Genomic DNA, 23,272 nt, shown 5'->3' with positions numbered 1-23,272 from the left:
TGTATCGAAGAAAGGATGTACTGTAATTGAAGAGGGTCCAAAAGAGATTTACCAGAAAGATCCAGTGAATGAAATGGTTACCATATGAGGAGCATTTGATGGCTCTGGACCTATATTTGCTCAAATTCAGAAGATTGCTGGGGGGTGGGGGAGGTGGGGATCTTATTGAAACCTACCAAATATTGAAAGGCTGGATAGAGTGGACTTGGAGAGGATACTTTCAATGGTAGGAGAGTCTAGGACCAGAGGGCGCAACCTTAGAATCGGAGGGTGTCCCTTTAGAACAGAAATGGGTATGAGCCTCTTCAGTCAGAGGGTGGTAAGTCTGTGGAATTCATTGCACAGATGGCTATTGGGTAATTGGGTCATTGGGTAATTTTAAAGCAGCGGTTGGTAAGTTCTTGATTAGCAAGGTTGTTCAATGGTTATGGGGGGAAGGTAGGAGAATGGGTTTGAAAAGGAAAATAAATCAGTCATGATCAAATGACAGAGCAGACTCGATGGGCTGAATGGCTTAATTCTGCACCTATTATGGTCTGAATTCTTTTATAGGAAATATTCATTGCAATAAATTTATCATATCTAAGTAGTGTACAGATTTATGATTCAAACCAGTGTATAAATAAACAGTCCTTTCATTGAAGCTTCCGGTACATTTTAAATTACATTTAAGTGTTTGTATTTTTAACATTCTAAATCTGTTGTGTATTACTAATATTATTGGATTTTATTATTCTACAATACAGAAACCAGGCAAGGATCCTGGTGCACCTGACTGCAAATATGGAGAGACAGTTTATTGTCACACTTCTCCTTTCCTTGGATCTTTACATCCAGGCCAGTTATTGCAGGTAGGTATGATTCTGCATTAGGTTGAATGCAAAACAGAATATAAAGCAGTATTGAAACATTCTATAGTATACACTTAGCAGCCACTTTATTAGGTACACCTGCTCATTAATGCAAATATCTAATTAGTCAATCACATAGCAAGGACTTATTGCATAAGCATGCAGACATGGTTAAGAGGTTCAGTTGTTGTACCAATCAAACATCAGAATAGGGAATAAATGTGATTGAAGTGACTTTGGTCGTAGATTGATTTTTATTGCCAGATGAGGTGGTTTGAATTTCTCAAAAAACTACTGATCTCCAGGGATTTTCACGCATGGCAGCATCTAGAGTTTACAGCAAATGGCGTAACAAGAAACATCTAGTGGGCAGCAGTACTGATGGTGGATACCTAGGGAGTTCTCATCCATGACCCTCACTGGAGTTTACATACCACCTGCAGCCAAATATAATCAGGTGCGTGAGATACTACAAACAAGACACGATCCATCCCGATGCATTTCAAATCATAGTCGGGGACTCCAGTGAGGTTTATTTGAAGAAATCCCTGCCAGATTACCATCAGCATATAACTTGTACTACCAGAGGTCCCAACACATTAGACCACTGTTCCACTCGGCTAAGGAATGTCTACCATTCCATGCCCAGACCACATTTCGGGAAATCTGATCACTTGGCATACAGGCAGAGGCTAATGAGCAACGCTTCAGAGATTAGCACAACAAAGAGGTGGTTGCAGGAGGCAGAAAAGCAGCTGTGGGGTTGGTTTGAGTCGGTGGATTAGTTTGTGTTCAAAGACTCCACTGTGGATCTGAATGAATACAGCATAGTTGTCACAGACTTTATAAAAATAGTTGTAGACAAGTGTGTCCGTATAAAATCATTCAGAGTCTTCCCTAACCAGAAGCCCTTGATGAACCCTGAGATTCGCAATCTGCTGAGGACGTTCAAATCTGGTGACCGGGACATAATTAGTGTAGGGGGGACTCTGTCTGTGGAATTCATTGTTGGCATGTAACAGGTTACTTCTGTAACCCTTGTAAATGGTTCATAATAAGTCACTCCTCTTGCCACCTTATTGATTTGCTTGGTTTCTATCAAATTCATTGGGATCTGGATCCCTGAAGGCTGCAGTACAATGTAGTGCAGCTACTAGTCTACAAGTTCAGATCAAATCATCTAAGAATAAGCCCACTTTAATGTTGACTTCTATTTTTCTCCACAGCCAATCTCCCCAGGGTGTTCTCCCAATTTGCCATCTATAAAGAGTAGCTGGATTTTCTGATTGTTCAGTTTTATGTAGCATTATAGTGTAGAGCACAGGTAATCTATTCTCAGGGATATCAAGATACAATCCTTCAGAGGTACAAGGAATAACCGCACAGTTTACAGAGTGTTTGGTGTTCAAGTAAATTTGCAGGTGTGTTCTCTGCTATAACAAAGGTTTCATCAATCAGATTTTCCCTATCTTTATTTCAATTGACTCAGACGGGTTCTATCATAGGAACTCTGGCTATCCCTACAGTCTGAATACTGTTGCTGCCTTTTGGTAATGTTACTTCAGATTGGTCAATTTAAAACTATGTGCTACCTCTGGTCAAAGACAATTTATAAATGTTTGCACTGCCGGTGTGTTGTTTCCTTTCAGAGGTATCCCTGCGCTTGATTCCCAAGTATCTTTAAACCGTACTATAAAATCAGTAATAGTCTCCCCCTTCTTTTGCTGACATTTAGTTACTTCTCCAGAGTCACTGTGTTGCCTGGCTCTTGTGAGTGGCAGTCATTCATTCCATCAGCAGTACTCCTATCACCATTCCCCTTGTTCCCTGGTGGAGGGGCCCACTACCCTTGGTGCACCTTGGGAAAGCCTGTTCTAACTCCTGGCCTTGAAGTTCAATAGGCTATCTTGAGCAATGCCTGAACTTCTCCAGGAAATGGATTAAAAATTTGGCACGTCTGGACCAACCAATTATGGAAGGCTACTGGTTTGCTTTGTTAATCATGTTACATGCTTCAGCCAGGGTCTGCGGTTTAAGTATCAAGACATCCCCTACCATTATGTAAGGAGCCTGGAACAGAGAATCTGAGCTATCTCTCAGCCCTTCCTTGACTGTTGCTGTTGTTGCTTACAATGCTGGGACATCCCAACAGCCATTTCTAGGGAGTACTATTCAAGGATATAATCTGGTGCCTGAGGCAGTTGAAGCCAAGAGTCCTAATGTAGGCATCTTGGCCTCCTGCGTAATTTGTTCTAACTCTTTTTTAGGTTTAACCTTAGGAGGCTTGTGCTGTTTAACCACCACTTCCCGTTTGTTAAACTCCACATAATATACTCTAGACCAAATCCTTACTACTCCACCCATCCTACTTCACGAGAAAAAGTTAGGGTACCTGCTATCTCCCATTTCTAACCAAACCTTGTCTGCAGGGGACCCTGAGGGAACCAACGGATCACGTATGAGTTGTTTCATCGTCTTACACCTTTCAACCACCTTTTGTGTATTCTGATTCATCAGCACCTTTGTCAGAGGATTGGCAGGTCTTGATTGGAGAGATCTCGCCCCAGAGTCTTTTTCCTTGAGTTTTGCATTGAAACATTGTTGTTAGTACTCATTCTCCTTCTCCAGTTACTGTTGAGACAATCTTTTAACTATACAGGATCTAATATTCCTAACAGGTAATATTTACAATCCCTGCTCCCAAATGGTTGGTCAACCATCTACCATACATCGAAGTCCCTCCTTTTACCTTTTAGTCTTAAGTTTTAATCTCCCAGAGCTCTTAGTATCCCTCTTCTAATCCCCATCTTGTTCCTTTACTCAAACTCAGGGGCGGTCACTGGTTAGTATGGGACAGCTGTGGCACCCTCCTCTGGCCTCAACCCCTCTCCCTCAAGCAAGTCTCACGGATGATTTTGCTCAGAATCTCATATCACAGGGATCCCATTCTTGTTGCCAATTTACTGTTGGAGAATTTTGTTGCCAATTTACTGTAAGAGACTTCACCCTATTATCAAACAGAAATAAAGACACAGATCTCAGTATATGGTTAACTCTTTAGTACGTGATCACGGCGAGCTGTTCCAAGGCTCTGGCAATGTCAGGATACAACTTAAATGTATACAATAAATCCTGGGCAATAGGCAACAGCTAAACCTACTTGGTCAGCGATTTCAGAAGCACATGTTTGGTTTCAGCCATTCTGCAATTGTCTCTGCACAGTGCACCAAGTTAGAACTGCATATCCACACTCACTTCCCCTATTAGCCATTCAGATTCGACCAAGATCAGTAATACCTCATTATTGGCATGACCTATTGTTAAGCTAGCACACTCAAGACAGAGTCTGCATCTTATCCTGTCACCTTCATGACCCAAATCTTGAGCAATACTTTGCTAGTCAAGATTGACAGCAAAATTTAATTCAAAATTGAGTTTTCTTCCACAGTTACCATGAGACTATCAATCTAAGCCTTGTTTGCATTAACAATCTGAATAACTGGTTCTCCTCAGGCCCTATTTTACATAAGAATTTATTTTGGAGAATATCCTTTATTTTTAATGCTGTAGCATCTTGCCCATCAATATTAGGATAGAATTTGGGGTTGATAGCTCATTAGGAGGAAGATTACGTGCCCCAGTAACTTAGCAGATAGTGCAACACTGTTACAGCTTGGGGTGGTGGAATTCAGTTTTGGTGCTGCCTGTAAGGGTTTGTTTATTCTCTCTATGACTGCATGGGTTTCCTCCATGTGCTCTGCTTTCCCTCCACTGTCCAAAGACTATCAATTAGTAGGTTAATTGCTCATTGTAAATTGTCCTGTGATGAGGGTTGGGTTATTAGCTAAAGAGCTGATGGAACAGGAAGCTCTTGGTATCCAGTACTAGTGGTCACCAACCTTTTTAAGTGCAAGATTCCCTACCTCGGCCTTAGTGAAAGGCAAGATCGACCCCAAATCGATTAGTTACACACATGCGCACCGCTGCAGAAAAGACCGGAAGTAAAGCCCCACAACCTGGAAGTAGAAATAATGTATGAACACCAGGGGTCACCACCCCTTTTTGCACCGCGGGCCGGTTTAATATTGACAATATTCTTGCGGACTGGCTGGGGGGTGGGGGTGTTAAACACGACTCGAATACAGCGATACTTGAAGCAGGTTCCTTATGTCCAGTCTATTCTGCAATTTAGTTTTCGTGGCTCTCAGCACTTAGCTGCTATCCCGTTTGCTCATGTTTTTCCTGCTGGAAAAAAACTCAAATAGGTTTGTTTTTAAATGCAGGGTGCTTGGACTCAGTACTGAAGCAGTTTTGAGTGCTTCATTGCCTCATTAGACAACCTCCTGCCCACCCGCCACCTGACGCCTTGGCCAGGTGCGGCTGTTCCTGTACCGGGGCCACGGCCGTCGCAGTCCGGAGAGAGCGACCGACTGAGCAAGGAGTGCGACAGGGTGCCCGCCCGCCCCCCCCTTGTAGGATCTATTGGCTGACAAAAGTTTGAGTCGAGGGATGACTCTCAGTCGATCGCAGCGAGCTAGCTGCTCTGCTACTTACGAAAACCTGAGCCCGAATTAGGTTGTCTGCGAATATTTTAGCACCGGGTTCCCCACGAACATTCGGTGTGCTAAACAGGTTTAGAGCCGGCGCCCATCTGTCCGTGCTCCAAGCCGGTAGCAACGGCACTTCTCGCTGGCCGTGTGAGGTGGCCAGTTACCTGAGACTAATCAGTGATCCCTGGCGCAAGAGTATCACTGCGTTTAGGCGACTGATGATCTCGCGTGTATTCAAGTTCAACAATGAGCGTGACAGGGAATGAGGAAAGGTGCAGCTGACTCATATCGTTTCATATCGACAAATCATATCATTTCCTCGCGGCCCAGTGGTTGGGGTCCACTGAAGTACACTGTGTAGTGTGTGGCAGGGGAGCTACACCCATGCGCACTGAGCAGAAAGAACAGAGCTAAAACCCCACAACCTGGAAACAATCTCTCAATAGTATTTATGTATTTATTTTTCTTCTTTTTTTTTGGGATCTACTGGGGAAGTCTCAAAGATCGACCAGTCGATCGCGATGGACGGGTTGGCGACCACTTAAAGCAATTAAGTCTCTTTCAGCCCAGAACTGTTTAATCAGAAAAGTTCAACTCAGCAAGTAATGAGAGGCAAACTCATCAAAATAGAGACATCTTGTGTTGTTCCTGCAAATTCCCCACTGTAGAGGGATTCAGAATTTATTGAAATTAGAGCCATGAGTGTTCAAGTAGAATTCATATTTGGACGATGTTGGTTGGGGGTTGGCCCTTGCAGTAAAGATTTACATGTTTAATTTTTTTCAGTTAAATAAATTGTTAAAAGAGTGAACTTGTAATCGGTAGTCTTTGGACAAATAACTTTGTGATTTGCCTCATTCTCTTTCCTTGTCCCTTCATTAGTCTCATTGTTATATATTTCTGAAGTTCAGAAATGTAAACGTCATGAACATGAGGCCAATAAGTTGTCAGTAAGCAAGGTCAAAACTAAACAAAGGTCTTTGAAGTAGAGCAAGATAATTTGATTTTTAATTGACTGCTTTTTGTCTTGACAGGCATTTGAAAACAATCTCTTTCGCTGTCCAATATACCTGCACAAAATGCCAGAAACAGATTTTCTGATAATACGAACTCGTCAGGGATATCATGTTAGAGAGCTGGTTGATATTTTTGTTGTAGGCCAGCAGTGTCCACTTTATGAAGTTCCTGGACCAAACTCAAAGCGTGCAAACACACATGTGCGAGACTTTCTTCAGGTAAGCATGGTGTTTAATTCTCAGAATTTTAATCTTATGACATTTTAAGGAGACCACTTAGACTATTTAAGTCTAAGACTTAAGGCCATTTAAATCTATGCCAGCTCTCACAGTATTCCCATCAGACCCATTTGCCCACTTATTTCCTAAACATATTTTATCTTAGATACCCATGAAATTATGGTTTGATGAATTTGTAAGTTTGTGCCCTTTATAAGATTGATGTATAATAGTTGCTAACGTTTTTTTAGGTATTTATTTACCGTCTTTTCTGGAAAAGTAAGGATCGCCCACGCCGAATACGCATGGAAGACATAAAAAAGGCATTTCCTTCCCACTCTGAGAGCAGCATCAGAAAGCGATTAAAACTGTGTGCTGACTTCAAGCGAACAGGTATAAACTCGTGAATATGCACTCATTACCAACTATGTACTGAAAAGGGGTTTTCTTTGTTACTTATAAACATACAGATGAGCAGCTTAGTTATGTTATTTTAATCTATATTTCTGAAGGGCTGGATTCAAACTGGTGGGTACTGAAACCAGACTTCCGATTACCCACTGAAGAAGAGATTCGAGCCATGGTATCTCCAGAGCAGTGCTGTGCATATTACAGCATGTTAGCAGCAGAACAGCGTTTAAAGGTTAGATGGAGTAATGCAGCCTTGATTATGTCGAACTGAATGTACGTGAGAAATATAACACTGGTTATATTATAAAATGTTTTGTACAACGTGGGATTTAAAATAATCTGATCCTGATTGAACTGTACCTTGATTATATATTACCTTATGATATATGTATCAGAAACTCTATCTGGATAGTAGTATAAGTTTACATTAGCTTTGCCATTTCAGGGTCACATTAAATAAACTATTTCTTGAGAATTTAAAAGTTACTTCAGTGCCACGTTCATTAAAGGTCTGCATCCCACATCCTTTTCTACTCTGAATGCGGATATTCAGATTTGAAGACATCACATTTCAGTTGATCTTGACTAACCTCTCACACTCTCGTCTCAATTCCCCTTTCTGGTGTAGGCAAAAGGCCAGAAATAGTTTAAAATCTGACAAAATCCTTTCTTGATTTTGCAGTCCTGATGTTTGCCCATCAAGCACTCAACCAGTATGTTCAAAGACAACTACGGTACTTTGGTTTTTGCTTGACTCACAATAGTCAAAGATTGTATTTTAATTTCATGTCTCATTGAAGTCAGAAACAAAGGAACAAAGGGAAGGGATAATGAGAGAACAAATGAGTTAAGGAGAGGGTCTGGGAGGGAGGAATGTGCAGAGGCATGCAATTCCCTATATACCCTGAGTATCCAGAGCTGGTCTCTTTGAAAGCTGGAGTCTGCGCTGTCTGACCATTGGATCTCTTTGTGCCATTAGTTAAGCATCAGGACTGTTAAAAGTTGTTTTCATTAAATCTACAGCTTTAATGATTCTGGGCTTTGTCACATCTTTTGTCTTGAAAATGACTTGGAATCTATTCACTCTTCTTGAAGTAATTTGAATTTCTTCAGTTCTTGTGCACCATCCATATAGCACCAGACACCTGCAAGTGTCTCTACAAAATTCTGTGAATAAGTATTCATCTTGGATCAGCTCACTCATCATGATAAGAGCTGGTGGAGAACAAGGAGTTGTCAAACATGGATTCTCAATCCAGGTTCTTTGCTCTATCCTTAAGCTATGAATTCTTCTATCCTAGCTCCAAAGTCTATTTACCTCTGGCCTTGTATTCTGCTGCCATTCCTTCATAGGGTCCACATTGTTGACTCTGCTTGTGAGCCCACTGGCAATACTATTAAGTGGCAGTATTTGCTGCTTAAGTCTGGATGTAATTGAATGTTTGGAAGCCATATTGTTTTTTAGTTTATTTTATGAAATTTGTATTGTGTCTCCATTGAAATTTCAAATTGATCAGTAATACTTAATGACATCATTTAATATATTCTAATGTAATGCCCTGGTTAAGATTTTTACTGCTAGTACTGTAGGGTATTTCATTTAGTAGCTTTCTGTAGAAGCAGTGTGCCCTGCAGATAGCTTGTTTAAGTTTTCAGCTAAAGATAAGGGGCTACAACATTCAACTTAGGGATGTTGTCTCAGCCAATCAGGAAGGTGGAATTGGGAGAAGGTTCTTGAGAAAGCTGGGCGGAGAAAGATTGGGGACGGACGCTGGTAGCGTTAATGGTCTTTTTGCGGGAGCTGTGGAGGGGACAGAAAGGAAGATGTCTGAGGTTGCCGTGGGAAGGAGCGTCCCTGTTGCACAAGGGGCTTTGTGCAAATGAACAGCTCCAAGGAGGAAGGGCCATTGAGAGGGAGAGGGAATATTGAGCAAAGTTCAGAATGTACTGTGTGTTTTCACGCAGACCGTGAGTCCAGCGCAAAGGTAAACACGTAACTTCAGGATGAACTCCAATGATGTACACATTGAGACTGGTGTACTGTAATGAGCCCTTTAGTTTTTTTTTCCCTTTTCTTTTCCTACTGACTTTGATAAATATACTTTCTTTATAATCTTAAGTGGTGTGTTATTTCTTACAGGCTGACAATTGTGTATGGGCAGTATTTACACAGCATCTGCTCAAATTGAGGTTTCTTTAATCGGAATATCATGATGTTCCTGTTTAAAGCCCAAATCATACTGACCCCAGACGTACATTGCTTATGAAAAGTGGCCTTCTCACCACCGAGTCCTGTGGTTTTGATACTAGCCCGATGAGGGAGCTGCACTAATATATGAAGAGATTCTCTCTCCTCAAGTGTGGCCAAAATCCTGTTGTAATAATTGTACATGAGTCTGATTTTGGAATGAATTTGGAATTGTTTCTAGAAAAGCTAATGCTTTCTTAACAACTGAATCTCGAATAATTTTGCATCATTCTTAGAAAGATCATGTTGCTGAAGTCTCAGGAAAGAAAGATGTAATTAAGATGTTTAATGTGTTAAAAAATGTAGAAAGGATGCAACTAAAAATACTACGTAGTTTTAAAGTTGGTAAGTCACCTTGTCTAGGTGAAATGCATCCTGGATTGTTGAAGGAAGGAAACGGGAAATTGTAGAGGCACTTCCAGATGTCTCATGGTATCTGGGTGGTGCATGACAACTGAAGAATTTCAAATTATTTCAAGGTGGGTGAAAAGATAAACCCAGTGACTATAGGCCAGTCAATTTAACCTTGGTGGCAGAGGAAGTTTTGGAAATAATAGTAAATTTGATAAGCTTGGATTAATTTGGGAAAACCAACATAAATTAGTTAAAGGCAGACGAAGCTTAATTAATCTGACAATGCAGTCAATGAGATCTTAAATGCTGCAAAATGGGCTTTTCATCAAGGTTGAAGTCCGTGGACTTAATATAGGCAGTAACAGAATGGATAGTAAATTAGTCGAGACAGAGAACTAAAAGGAGTAAGGAAGGTTGTGTTTTGTATTGGACTAAATTGTATGGTGAAGTTTGCCAGAGATCTACTTTTTAATCAGATATTATTGGCTTTGATAGTGAACACAAATGAGAGTAAATGTAATGAGAATGAATGGACACGGCACTTGAAATTTAATATTTAGTGCTAAATTTTAGTTGGATGAACAAGGAGGTGGTAAAAAAGCCCTGTTTCAGAACATGTATCTGGGTTATATGCTTGTCGATTGGGAAGTTGAAAAGGTTGTTTAAAAAAAACATAAATGCTGGTTTTATGAGTGGATCTACTGAGTATAAGAACAAGGCAGTCTTGATAAATCTTCTTTTTATTTTGCCCACAGCTGGAGTTCCATATCTAGTTCTAGGTACCACTCCTTACAAAAGACCTGTAGGCTTTTGAAGGGTGCTGGAGAAAATTTTAAGATGATTCTGCAGATGTAGGACTCAAGTTATTTGAATAGAGTGGAGAAGCTGTGTTCTTATTTGAACAGAGGAGATTCAGGGGTATTCGATAAAATAAGGAAAAGAGTGACAAATGGATAGAGGAAACTGTTCCCATTAGCAAAACAGTCAAGGATCAAGCAATATAAATTATATTTGTTGGGCAAAGTAACCAAAAGTGATGTGGAAAAAATATTTTATGTAGTAGATGGTCGAAGAGTAAACTGCTGAAGTGGATCATGGAGTAGATTCCAATATGGTGTTCAGAAGAGACTGGATACTTATCTGAAAGGAAAATGAAATGCTTGTTATTGGGAATGTGGGGCTGGCAGTGGGGGAGGGGGAGTTATAGAGTGGGACGAGCTATTGCATTGAACCATTGTAGACTTTATAGGATGAACAGCTTCCTTACATTTTATAACCTTTCCTGTGATTTCTTTGAACTTGAATCTGAACTTAGTGTTCCATTTAGATACTAATCAGACTAGCAGGCAAAATTCATTGCTCAATGTAAAGAACCTATGCTTTACTTCTAAAATAAATCTCTTGAAAGTAATTATTGAACTAGATCCAATAAACATATTCACTGAAGTTTGGTCAACCAAATTATGTTAAGTTCCTTGTATTCACTACTTGCAGGATGCTGGATATGGCGAAAAATCATTTTTTGCACCAGAAGAGGAGAATGAAGAAGAATTTCAGATGAAGATTGATGATGAGGTAACAAAGGAAAACAGCTCCTATTAAAGTAAAAATTCTCAGCTCCTGAAATTAGAATCTTGTACTTAATGCACGTGTTGAAACACCATTATAATTTCATGGAATTGAAGTATTTTCTCATTAGATTCTTGGATTGCTAAACCTAATAGGTTAGATTGTATTTTACCCCCCACTTCCACCTTTTTCTCTCCAGCTCATTCTCCTTCCCCCCCCCCCCCCCCCCATTCCTGTTACTCCCACAGTCACAATTAGTTTCTGTAGCCCCATAGCATAAACTGAGTTCTAGGCTTCAGTGTTACAGCTGTCCCACAGAATAAAATGATCATGTGGCAAGTAGATGTCGGGATAATCACTCACATTTAAGAACAGTAGAAATGTAGGAGCAAACACAGGAACTACAATAGTTGTATATCCCTTTTTGGTGTAAGGATTTTTAAAAAGTGACCCCCCCCAACTGTGCCTAACAAGTAAATCAACAAGAGACTACAGATGTTGGAATCTGGAGCAGCAAACTATCTGCTGGAGGAACTCAGTGGATTGAGTATTAAGATGCATGGTTTTGACCCAAAGTGTAGACGATTCCTTCCCTCACACTGTTGCTGTTCAACTTGCTGGTTTGCTCAAGCAGTTTGTTTTGTAGATCAAGGATAGAACTGGATCCTGAGAGATGTCATGTAAGAATGCCAGGCAAAATAGCAGACTTAGTGATTAATTTAGATATTGGAAAAGAAAGATAAATAAATTGATTAAGAGAGCAAAAATAGAACCTGAAAGCAAACTTACAGGGAAAATAGAAGTGTACTGTTGAAGTTTCTACAAATATTCAAAATAAGAAAAGTTACTGAAATTAACCATAGCTCCCCTACTTTTAGAAATGGGAGAATTCATAATTGTGAGCAAAAAAATAGAGGGGAAACTAATGTAATATTTTGGCCGTCATCAGTAAAGGGGTTGCAAGTAACTTCCCAGAAATGTTGAGAAGCCCTAACTATAAACAAGGTGACAAAGGAAATAGTGCTGGAGAAATGAAATGTACTGAGGCCAATAAATGCCCAAAGACTGATCATTTGCATCCAAAAGTTTCAAAGGGGTTAACCATGGAAATGGTGGATGCACTGGGAATCAGTTTTATAAAATTTAATAGATTTTGGAATGGTTCCTGCAGAGCGGATGATGGCAAAGAGAAAGCAAAGAAAACACAAAACTGAAGACTGCTTAGATCATTAGTGGGAAAAATCTTGGCAGTTGTTTTAAAGGATGAGATAAAGGGCATACTTAAGGAGAAAAAAATCAACATGATTAGGTAAATTCAACAAGGATTTTGAGAATAGAAATTGTCCTTAACTATTTTATGGCAGTTGTTTGAAGATACAACTAGAAGAATAGATAAGGCAAAAATCATCTGCTGTGGTGTACCTAGATTTTCAGAAATCCTTCAGTAAAGTGTCACATAAAAGGTTGGTGTGTAAAATGAAAATGCATGGAGTGGAAGGTAATTTATGGCATTCTCTTTGCCAGAAGGCTATGGAGACCAAGTGACATAATATTAAAGAAGCTGACATGGTGTTGATGATAATGTCATGCAGTATGGCCTTCCATCCCACTGAATTCATGCTGGCAATCTAGTAGCCGTTTATCCTAATCCTATGCCATCCCATTTTATTCTCCCCATATTCCCATCAATTCCCCCCATGTTCTCTAGTGACCCACACACCCAGGTGGAATTTACAATGAATGATCAAAACTTTGGCCTGTAGGAGAAAACTGAAGACATCTGAGGAAACCCATATGGTCACAGGAAGAATCGGCAAGCTCCTCACAGACAGCACCAGATGTTAGGTTGTTAGAATTTTCAGGTAGCAGTACTAGTAGCTGTGCAATATTGCCACCTATGCCACTACACAACCATCATAGGTCCAGATGCAGGTAAATTTATCTGGTTATTACTTCAGTAAGGATGTACTGTTGTGGATTATAATCAAGCTGTGATCACTAATATCCGTTTTCATGATGTCAATATCCTTTTGCTGACATTTCCTTCTTATTGCCCTTTTGTAGGTCAGGACAGCACCTTGGAATACAACACGAGCATTCATTGCTGCAATGAAGGGCAAATGTCTACTGGAGGTTACTGGGGTTGCTGATCCTACTGGTTGTGGTGAAGGATTTTCCTATGTCAAGGTTCCCAACAAACCACAGCAACAGAAGGTAATGCTGTTATACTCACTTTATTTCCAAATTTTCAAATAAAACCTTCAGCAGAATTGATGCTAAATTTCATATGACATTGGCCAGAATTATGAGACTTAAATCAGTAACCTAATGTTATCATAACATGTAAATTGATTTCATTTTGGTGTTTATAAGTGAAACCAAGTTATTGTTTGTTGGCAAGTTAATCAGTAATATCCAGTGGAAAATTTCTAGGATTTAATTTTTGGATGATAGGCATAAGCGATTTTTTTAAATCAACATTGGTCTGCAATTTTTAGCTGTACAATTATAACTGACCTTGTGCTTATTATGTGAGAAAGGAAGTTTGGAGATGGCATATGGTCAATGAATAGCTAAACAAGTGGGCTAGTCTATGGATTATACAGTGGCGTGCCGAAGTTTGGGCACCCCGGTCAAAATTTCTGTTACTGTGAATAGCTAAGTTAGTAGAAGATGAACTGATCTCCAAAAGTCATAAAGTTAAAGATGAAACATTCTTTTCAACACTTCAAGCAAGATTAGTGCATTATTTTTGTTTTATACAATTTTAGAGTGTAAAAAAGGAAAAGGACACCATGCAAAAGTTTGGGCACCTCAAGACATTTGAGCTCTCAGATAACTTTTACCAAGGTCTCAGACCTTAATTAGCTTGTTAGGGCTATGGCTCGTCACAGTCATTGTTAGGAAAGGCCAGATGATTCAAATTTCAAAGCTTTATAAATAACCCTGACTCCTCAAACCTTGTCCCAACACAAATATGACCTTCATGGAAGAGTCATCAGAAGAAAACCTTTCCCTTATCCTCACCACAGAATTCAGCATCAGAAGTTTTCAAAGGAACATCTAAACAAGCCCGATGCATTTTGGAAACAAGTCCTGTGGACTGATGAAGTTAATATAGAACTTTTTAGCCACAATGAGCAAAGGTATGCTTGGCGAAAAAAGGGTGCAGAATTTCATGAAAAGAACACCTCTCCAACTGTTAAGCACGGGGGTGGGTCAATCATGCTTTGGGATTGTGTTGCAGCCAGTGGCACGGGGAACATTTCACTTGTAGAGGGAAGAATGAATTCAATTAAATACCAGCAAATTCTGGAAGCAAACATCACACCATCTGTAAAAAAGCTGAAGATGAAAAGAGGATGGCTTCTACAACAGGATAATGATCCTAAACACACCTCAAAATCCACAATGGACTACCTCAAGAGGCGTGAGCTGAAGGTTTTGCCATGGCCCTCAGTCCCCTGACCTAAACATCATCGAAAATCTGTGGATAGACCTCAAAAGAGCAGTGCATGCAAGATGGCCCAAGAATCTCACAGAACTAGAAGGCTTTTGCAAGGAAGAATGGGCAAAAATCCCCCAAACAAGAATTGAAAGACTTAGCTGGCTACAGAAAGCGTTTACAAGCTGTGATACTTGCCAAAGGGGATGTTACTAAGTACTGACCATGCAGGGTGCCCAAATTTTTGCTTCGGGCCCTTTTCCTTTTTTTGTTATTTTGAAACTGTAAAAGAGGGAAATAAAAGAAGTAATCTTGCTTAAAATGTTAAAAGAAATGTGTCATCTTTAGCTTTATGCCTTTTGGAAATCAGGTCATCTTTTACTTGCTTAGCTATTCACAGTAACAGAAATTTTGACCAGGGGTGCCCAAGCGTTTGCATGCCACTGTACCTATATGCTTCCAACTGACTATATTGAGTAAATTGGATTGATAACTTGTGCTCAGAATGTGGCAAGTTTTTGCATCCAGGAATTCTCATGAAGAATTTTATTTATTAAAGTTTTTGATGCCAATGCAACAGTTATTACTTTTTTGGACAGTGTTGAGAACTTTTTGTTACGAATCTTATGAACTTTGGATAATGGAGCATACTAACACAAAAGAATTTTTTTAAAATTTATGTTAGTTATTTAATAAAATCTACTTTGCATGTGAGCAGACTTGGGAGGTGGATCCCAGTAATTACCTTTAAACCCATAAATGTTGTGATGCAACATAAAACCAAAGGGTAGAATGAATTTGATGCTAGTAGAAAGTCTATACAGGATCTCACTGTTGATAACCAGTGCTGAGAGAAGGTCTAATTTGATTCCACCATAAATTAGGCATCATAGCATAGTGGTTATAGTTCCAGTGGTTACATAGCTATTACAGCACCAACGACCCAGGTTCAACTTTGCCACAGTCTGTAAATACTATGTACATTTTCCCCTGGGTGCTCCTTTACTGCTTTAAATTTTATGAGTAAGTACAAAATATATTTTAAAATTTGACTTGATTTCCAGGATGACAATCAGCCTCAACCAGTGAAGAAGACAGTGACAGGAACAGATGCGGACCTGCGGCGACTATCTTTGAAAAATGCCAAACAGCTTCTTCGGAAGTTCGGAGTTCCTGAGGAAGAAGTAAGTTGTTCCATTGTACAATTTTACCAGGAATAAGTCTTTCACTGTAACACATACAGAATGCTGGAGGAACTTAGCAGGTCAAGTAGCACCTATGGAAATAAGTAAATAGTCAGCATTTCATGCCGAAACCTTTCATCAGAATTGGGAAGGAAAGGGGAAGAAGTCAGATTAAGATGATGGGTGGAAGGGAAGGAGTACAAGCACAAAGGTGACAAATGAAACTAGGTAGGTGGGAGAGGGGGATGATGTAAGAAGCTGAAGGGGATAGGTGGTAAAGGGAATCAGGTTTAATATCACTGGCATGTGTTGTGAAATACATTGTTTTGTGGCAGCAGTACATTGCAATATATAAATTTTTAAAATTATAATATATATATATATATATATACACACACACACACACACACAATACACATATATAAAATTTAATTAAATAAGTAGTGCAAAAAGAGAGCAAATAAAGTGTGCATGGGTTCATTGTCCATTCAAAAATCTGATGGCGGTGGAGAAGAAGCTGCTCCTGAAACATTGAATGTGTGTCTTAAGGCTCCAGTACCTTCTCCTTGATGGTAGCAATGAGAAGGTGGCATGTCCTGGGTGATGGGGTCCTTATGATGGATAGCACCTTTTTGAGTCATCACCTTTTGAAGGTACGCCTCGCTCAGGAGACTAGTGCACATGATGGCTGAGTTTCCAACTTTCTGTAGCTTTTTCTGATCCTGTGCATACCAGATGGTGGTGCAACAACCAGTGAGAATGTTCTCCATGGTACAGTACAACTGTAGAAATTTGTGAGCGTCTTTGGTAACATACCAAGTCTTCTCAAATGCCTAATGAAATATATCCACTGTTGTTACTTCTTTGTAATTGCATCAATATGTTGGGCCCAGGATAGATCTTCAGAAATGTTGATCCCCAGGAACTTGAATCTGCCCAACCTTTCCACTGCTGATCCCTCAATGAGGACTGGTGTGTGTTCCTTGACTTCTACCTTCCTGAAGTCCACTGTTAATTCCTTAGTTTTAATGACGTTGGGGGCAAGGTTTTTGTTTCAACACCACTCAAACCAATTGATCTACAGTGGTGCTAGAAAGTTTGTGAACCCTGTAGAATTTTCTCTATTTCTCTGTGAGTGTGTGTGTGTGTGTGTGTGTGTGTGTGTGTGTGTGTGTGTGTGTGTGTGTTTATCTAGTTTTAGGGCTTACATGAAGATATGATCACATTTTAGGTCACATTTATGCAGAAGTAAAGGAAATTGTACAGGATTCACAAATCTTACAGCCCCACTGTTTATGCCACTCCTGTACGCCTCCTCACCACTGTCTGAAATTCAGCCAACAATAGTTGTATCATTGGCAAATTTATAGATGGCAGTTGAGCTGTGCCTAGCTATACAGTCATGGGTGTAGAGACAGAAGAGCAGTGGGATAAGCACGCATCCTTGAGGTTTGCCAGTGTTGATTGTCAGTGTGGAGGAAATGTTATTTCTGATGCACGCAGACTGTGGTCTCCCGATGTGGAAGTCAAGGATCCAGTTACAGAACGAGCACAGTGGCCCAGGTTTTGGAGTTTGTTGATTAGTACTGAGATTGTGTTGAACACTGAGATGTAATAAATAAGCAGCAGTCTGACATAGATATTGCTATTGTCTAATCCAAGCCTGAGTCGAGAGCCAGTGAGATTGCATCTGTTGTAGAACTATTGTGATGATAGGCAAATTGCAGCAGGTCTGGGTCCTTGCTTAGGCAGGAATTGATTCTGGCCACGACTAACCTCTTAGAGCACTTCATCACATTAGATATGAGTGCAACTGGGTGATTATCATTAAGTCATCCTGTTCTTCTTGGGCACTGGTATAATTGTTGCCCTTTAGAAGCAGGTGGGACCCTCCAAATGCAGAAGGGAGAGATTAAAGATGTCCTTGAAAATTCCCTTCAGTAGGTTGGCACAGGCTTTCAGTGCCCTACCAGGTACACCATCAGGTCCTGATACCCCATGAAAGATATGCTGACATCAGCCTCCGAGACAGAGATTACTGGGTCACCAGATGCTGCATGGATTTGCACAGCTGTAGTTTTATTCTCCCTTTTAAACCATACATGAAAGGCATTTAACTCTTTTAGGAGTGAATCATCACAGATGAGCTAGATGTGGAATATGATAGGAGAAAAGAGTGGAAAATTGGAGAAAGGGAAGGAGGAGGGGTATTGGGGAGGTGATAGGCAGGTGAGGAGAAGAGAAGTCTCTCACTGGACTGGTTTGGAGCAGAGTGACAAGGATCTTTAGAAACTTACAGAAATCATTAATAAACTTGATTTGTTGGAATTATATCTTCTGTGTGAAATAAAAAAAACAGTATCATTATATGCAACAATTACACAAATCTGAAACTTTTGATTAAAGCTGATGCTTTTATTTTTCTTGACAGATTAAAAAGCTTTCTCGATGGGAGGTCATTGATGTTGTGCGTACAATGTCAACAGAACAAGCCAGGTCAGGAGATACCCCCATGAGCAAATTTGCCCGTGGATCACGTTTTTCAGTGGCTGAACATCAGGAGCGATACAAGGAGGAGTGTCAACGTATTTTTGATCTTCAGAACAAGTAAGAAAGAATTCTTACTATTTTATATCTTCAGTGTCAACTTCCATCAAATATAGGTTCATGTTAGAATTGGTGTGTATATCGTTTGAAGACTCAAATTTTAAAGAAGTTTAATTCCCATTAAGTTTCACTGTTTTGAAGCCTTCCCACAGAATGTCACATCTATAGAGGAAATATGATTGAATTGGATTTAGTTCAATAATATATTAAAATGTTCATTTATTTTTATCAAAAATATTGCTAAGTTATTGTTGCCAGTGCTAAATGTCCTATATCAGTTGATCTTTATCAATTAGCTAACACTTGAATTTAGCCGTGGAACTAAAATGCACCTTGGTCAAGTTAAGGAAATAAATTAAGGCATAGGAAAGCAACCCTTGTTTTTTTTTTCTGATGAAGTTGTCAGTATACAACTTGTCCCTTAGACTGAATAGAGTCATAGAAAAGTACAACATGGAAACAGGTCCTTCGGCCCATCTAGTCCATGCTGAACCATTTAAACTGCCTAGTCCCATCGATCCGCATCCAGACCACAGTCCTGCATACCCCTACCATCCGTGTACCTATCCAAGCTGCTCTTAAACGTTGAAATTGAGTTAACATGCATCATTTGCATTGCAATAGTCATCCAGTCCTTTGTGAGTTGTATTTTTTCAGATGGCAATGTCATGTTTTCTTTGTGATTAATGACAATTGTTATTACTACTTGTTTTAACTCATATACTGTACTACTTGTTAGTAATCAGTTTCCACGTGTTAATGATTATGCCTTTGGATTTACAGTTTTTCTGCCAAAGATGGGTTTACTTTTATTTGTATCTTAAAATTAAAGCACAGACATTGGTTTAACCATCTGGAAACCTTATTCTGTCTTTGAACTTCAAACTGCACCAAAGTACTTTGCAATAACATTATTGTAAGAACCACATTTTATTTTCCAGCAAAAATTTGCAAAATGATCAGAAGACTATTCTGCAATATTTTCGTTCTCAGTCAAATGTAATTCCATTTTTTCCAAAACTACTTTAGATACTATGCTAAAGATGTCCATTGTTGAGCATTTCAAATCTCAACATGGAATTATATGCATACTTTTTCCAAGTGCTGCTCGCTGCATTTTAGATCTAATATTTGATGCTGTTGACAGAACCTTGTCTCCCAAGATCCGCTAAAGCTGAGGTCTAGGTGATTATTACTGAAGGATTATTGTTTTTAACCTGTTGGATTACTCCCTTTTTTCAAACTGAAAATATGTTCCTATCTGACAACTTTTTGAGCATTAAAGTGAATCATACTCTTAGTACATTTTCTAATGGTTGAAAAGTATGTCATTAAAAAGTAGAATTAATGTAAGATTCATGTAAATGGGTGGTTGATGTGGATGGGATTGTTACTGTGTTGTAACTCCCTCTGACTTTAAGACTGTATTTAATGCAATGTGGTGGTTACATTTACTGTATGTGACTACCACATAGAAATGATGTGGTGCAGAGATCACCAGAGTTCCATATATTTGATACCATTTTGTTAACCTAAACAGTTAACACCACAGTTAATTGTACTGAGAGCCCTACATTTGTTTGATTCCAAAATAACTACTCCATTCAGGTGGCAGCATTATTACACTGCATCTTCATGCTCATGCCAAACAAAGGATTTGGACTGACCTCCAGTTTCTCAGTACTACCTCTGAGCTGACTTCAAAGTTAGTTGAAGGTTAAGTTGTTTTACAGTTCTATTAATGGATTCAGCAGATGTTTTTTACACAATTGACAAGTACAATTCAGAATACTCAATTCCTTCTGTTAATTTTTAGGGTCCTATCTTCAACTGAGGTTCTCTCAACAGACACAGACAGTAGCTCAGCAGAAGACAGTGATTTTGAGGAAATGGGAAAAAATATTGAAAACATGTTACAGAATAAGAAAACAAGCTCACAACTTTCTCGTGAGCGTGAGGAACAAGAACGTAAGGAACTGCAGAGGATGTTGATGGGAGAAGAAATGGGAAATGACAAAGACCGTGATAAAAAGGAGAAGAAAGACAGGAAAGGTTCATGTGAGTTACATTTGATATTGTTGCAGAAGAAGCAATGTTTTACTGATTGTTCTTTTAGCTTCTCATATGTGTGAATGACTGCTGGAATAAGAGAAACTAAAGACAGAGTTGGACAGAAGAAGGAAATTATGCAGTGGCAGTATGTGAGGAAAGATAATAAAAATTAGTATGGCATGTTAAGCTTTGAAGGGGTTCATGGCGCAAATGTTAATTGAACCTAAATAGTTATCTTTTTTTTTTGAAAAACACTCAAAATTGCAGTGTCTGTTTTTCCAGAATATGATTGTTTATAATATTGAGACAGATGAGCAAAACTGTATCCTTTTTTGGTATGCACAGTAAATTTTATAAATGTTGGAAAATAATCTTATTTTCAGTTTTATTCTGGTGTTGATTTTGTCCATTCAGATTTTTTTCAACTCCAATTTAGATGACCATTCTTGATTATTCTGCAGTTTGCATTTTAAAACTGCATTTCAGTGCCATAATTGGCTCAGTTTAAGGGCCAGTCTAAGGAGGAACTAACTTAAAACAGCCAAATTTGTTTTATGTAGCATCAGAGTAAGTTGACTTTCATCTTGCTGAGTTTGGATCTGAGAAAGAGGATAGTTCAATGCAAAATCTAATAATCCACTCAGATCTACTGTCTATTCTTTTATCTTTGGATTAAATATAATATTATTTTGTAACATTAAACAACCTGACATTTATCCAAATCCCTTTTTTTTTTGTCTTTTAGCATGCAGTACTCCAACCCCAGGGGTGTTTCATAAAGATGATGACACAGCCTCTGTTACCAGTCTTAACTCCTCAGCTACAGGACGACGGCTGAAGATCTATCGTACATTCCGTGATGAAGATGGGAAGGAGTACGTGAGATGTGAGACTGTCAGGAAAGCTGCTGTAATTGATGCATATGTTAGAATAAGGACCACAAAAGATGAAGACTTCATGTAAGTTGAATTTTATTTTATTATTGCAATTATTTCTCCTCAGCTTGAACTGTACCTTAGTTGTACTTCATTATTCTGCATGAAGTTACGTAATATTTGAGGCTATATAATACTTGGTTTTCATTTTGCGGTGGAAATAATCAGAAGTGAAAATAATTCTTTGGATAGATTTGTAGCAAAGAGTAAATTAAAGGACAATTGGGGTGTTCAAAATCAGTTTATTGAAATATAATCTATGGAAGGAGATGATAAACTGAGATTCTCTTGATAGATGCAAAAGTGTCCTGGCCAATTATTTCATTCACCTAGGTGCAAGAAAAATACATTTTTTTGGTAATTTTCTGTTTTACTTTCAGATTGCTTCATTAGCTGTAATGTTTGGGATGGCTTAACATTCTGAATTGTGCTTTGTAATTGAGGTTTCATTTTTCACTTTCTTTTTGTTAATCTTCTACCTCTCACTTGTAAAGCATTACTTCAAATCCACTGCAGTTACTGATCTGTACCTTATTGCTGTCCCTTTTGATAATCAGGTTTTGCCGAACTATAAATTGCCTGGAGATGAAATGTCAATTGTTGGTAGAAAAACTAGTTGTAGAAATGTTCAAGTTTTCATATTTATGGAGATACTTTGAGGAAAGAGGTAGAATCTGCCATTGGGCAAATAAATGTCAGATTGAATTCTATACAGATAGATTTATCTGTTCATAAAGAAAAGATATCCCTTGTGTTCTTAGCCTACCATCTGGCTTAACGTTTAGAATGAGAGAGAGACACATGAATATGAAAGAAGGGAGGAATATGGAATTGAGTGCAGGTAGAAGGGAGGTATTTAATTTGCTATGTTTGGCAGAGACATCATAGGCTGAAGGGCATTTACCTGTGCTGTAAAATTCTATGTTCACATTAAGCAATTCAAAGAAAAATGTGGATGCATTCTTTTATTGGAATGGAATGCAGTGTGGCTTAGATTCATCTTACTGTGATCTAAGAAGGCAATGGATGAAGAGTAAAAAACATTGAAAATGGATGGAAAAAGTATTCATTCTTCTTGCCTTTTTTTTTACAATTTTGTGCTTATTTCTGTTAGCCGCAAATTTGCACTGTTTGATGAACAACATCGTGAGGAAATGAGAAGAGAACGACGCAGAATTCAGGAGCAACTTAGGAGACTCAAAAGAAATCAGGAAAAGGAGAAATTAAAAGGACCTCCAGAAAAGAAACCCAAAAAAGTCAAAGAAAGGCCTGACCTTAAGGTAATTAATTTCAGAATAAACTCTGAGTGGAGACTTCATCATCCAAAATCAAAGAGTGGCTTGGGATCATCACTATTAACCAAGCTGGCTGAATCTAGGCTTGATGTGAGCAAGGCACCATCAAGGGATAAAGCTATTGATTATCCTTGCCATTGACCTGTGCCATCTGTACCTGCCCATTGTTGCATTGGTTGGAGTGAGCCTTATACAGACTAAATCTTGTTTTAGATTTCAGGACATGATATTGTATGAGTTTCCCAAAATGTTAAATGAGATAGACTTAGAAAAAAATCTGGCAGCTTAAATGTGGGCATTCTTGAGGTACAGTGGACCGACCGTCAACTGCAACAGAACTGTATTCAACCACAGTTTGTAACTATGAAGCCAGATGGTGGTGGTTTGTGAAACAGCTAATGAGATGAGTATCTCCAAGAATATTTCTATCTTTAAGGTGGTGGGGTCTAGCATATAAGTGCCAGTGTAAAGCTGAAGAACTTCAAGCAAACGATGATGTTGTTGGTGATCAATAATCCCTAGCCATAAGACACAAG

At 39.0% G+C, this 23,272-nt stretch overlaps 1 protein-coding gene across 2 annotated transcripts in view; it reads left to right on the top strand.

The window, feature by feature from the left end:
• Nucleotides 1–23,272, top strand: part of taf1 (TAF1 RNA polymerase II, TATA box binding protein (TBP)-associated factor) — a 124,567-nt gene that overhangs the window by 66,434 nt on the left and 34,861 nt on the right. For both annotated transcript variants that reach the window (XM_073058162.1, XM_073058161.1), the window contains 11 exons: nt 747–851; nt 6,436–6,636; nt 6,888–7,029; nt 7,149–7,279; nt 11,144–11,224; nt 13,283–13,432; nt 15,728–15,847; nt 18,279–18,454; nt 20,271–20,512; nt 21,252–21,465; nt 22,556–22,721. In XM_073058162.1, the coding sequence (XP_072914263.1) occupies nt 747–851; nt 6,436–6,636; nt 6,888–7,029; nt 7,149–7,279; nt 11,144–11,224; nt 13,283–13,432; nt 15,728–15,847; nt 18,279–18,454; nt 20,271–20,512; nt 21,252–21,465; nt 22,556–22,721 (1,728 nt within the window). The remainder of the gene's footprint in view (nt 1–746; nt 852–6,435; nt 6,637–6,887; nt 7,030–7,148; nt 7,280–11,143; nt 11,225–13,282; nt 13,433–15,727; nt 15,848–18,278; nt 18,455–20,270; nt 20,513–21,251; nt 21,466–22,555; nt 22,722–23,272) is intronic.

The sequence above is a fragment of the Hemitrygon akajei genome, chromosome 10 (genome assembly GCF_048418815.1).
Source record: "Hemitrygon akajei chromosome 10, sHemAka1.3, whole genome shotgun sequence".
NCBI lineage: Eukaryota > Metazoa > Chordata > Chondrichthyes > Myliobatiformes > Dasyatidae > Hemitrygon > Hemitrygon akajei.
The sequence above is the reverse complement of the archived record's forward strand: the minus strand, read 5'-3'. Positions and strand labels throughout refer to the sequence as shown.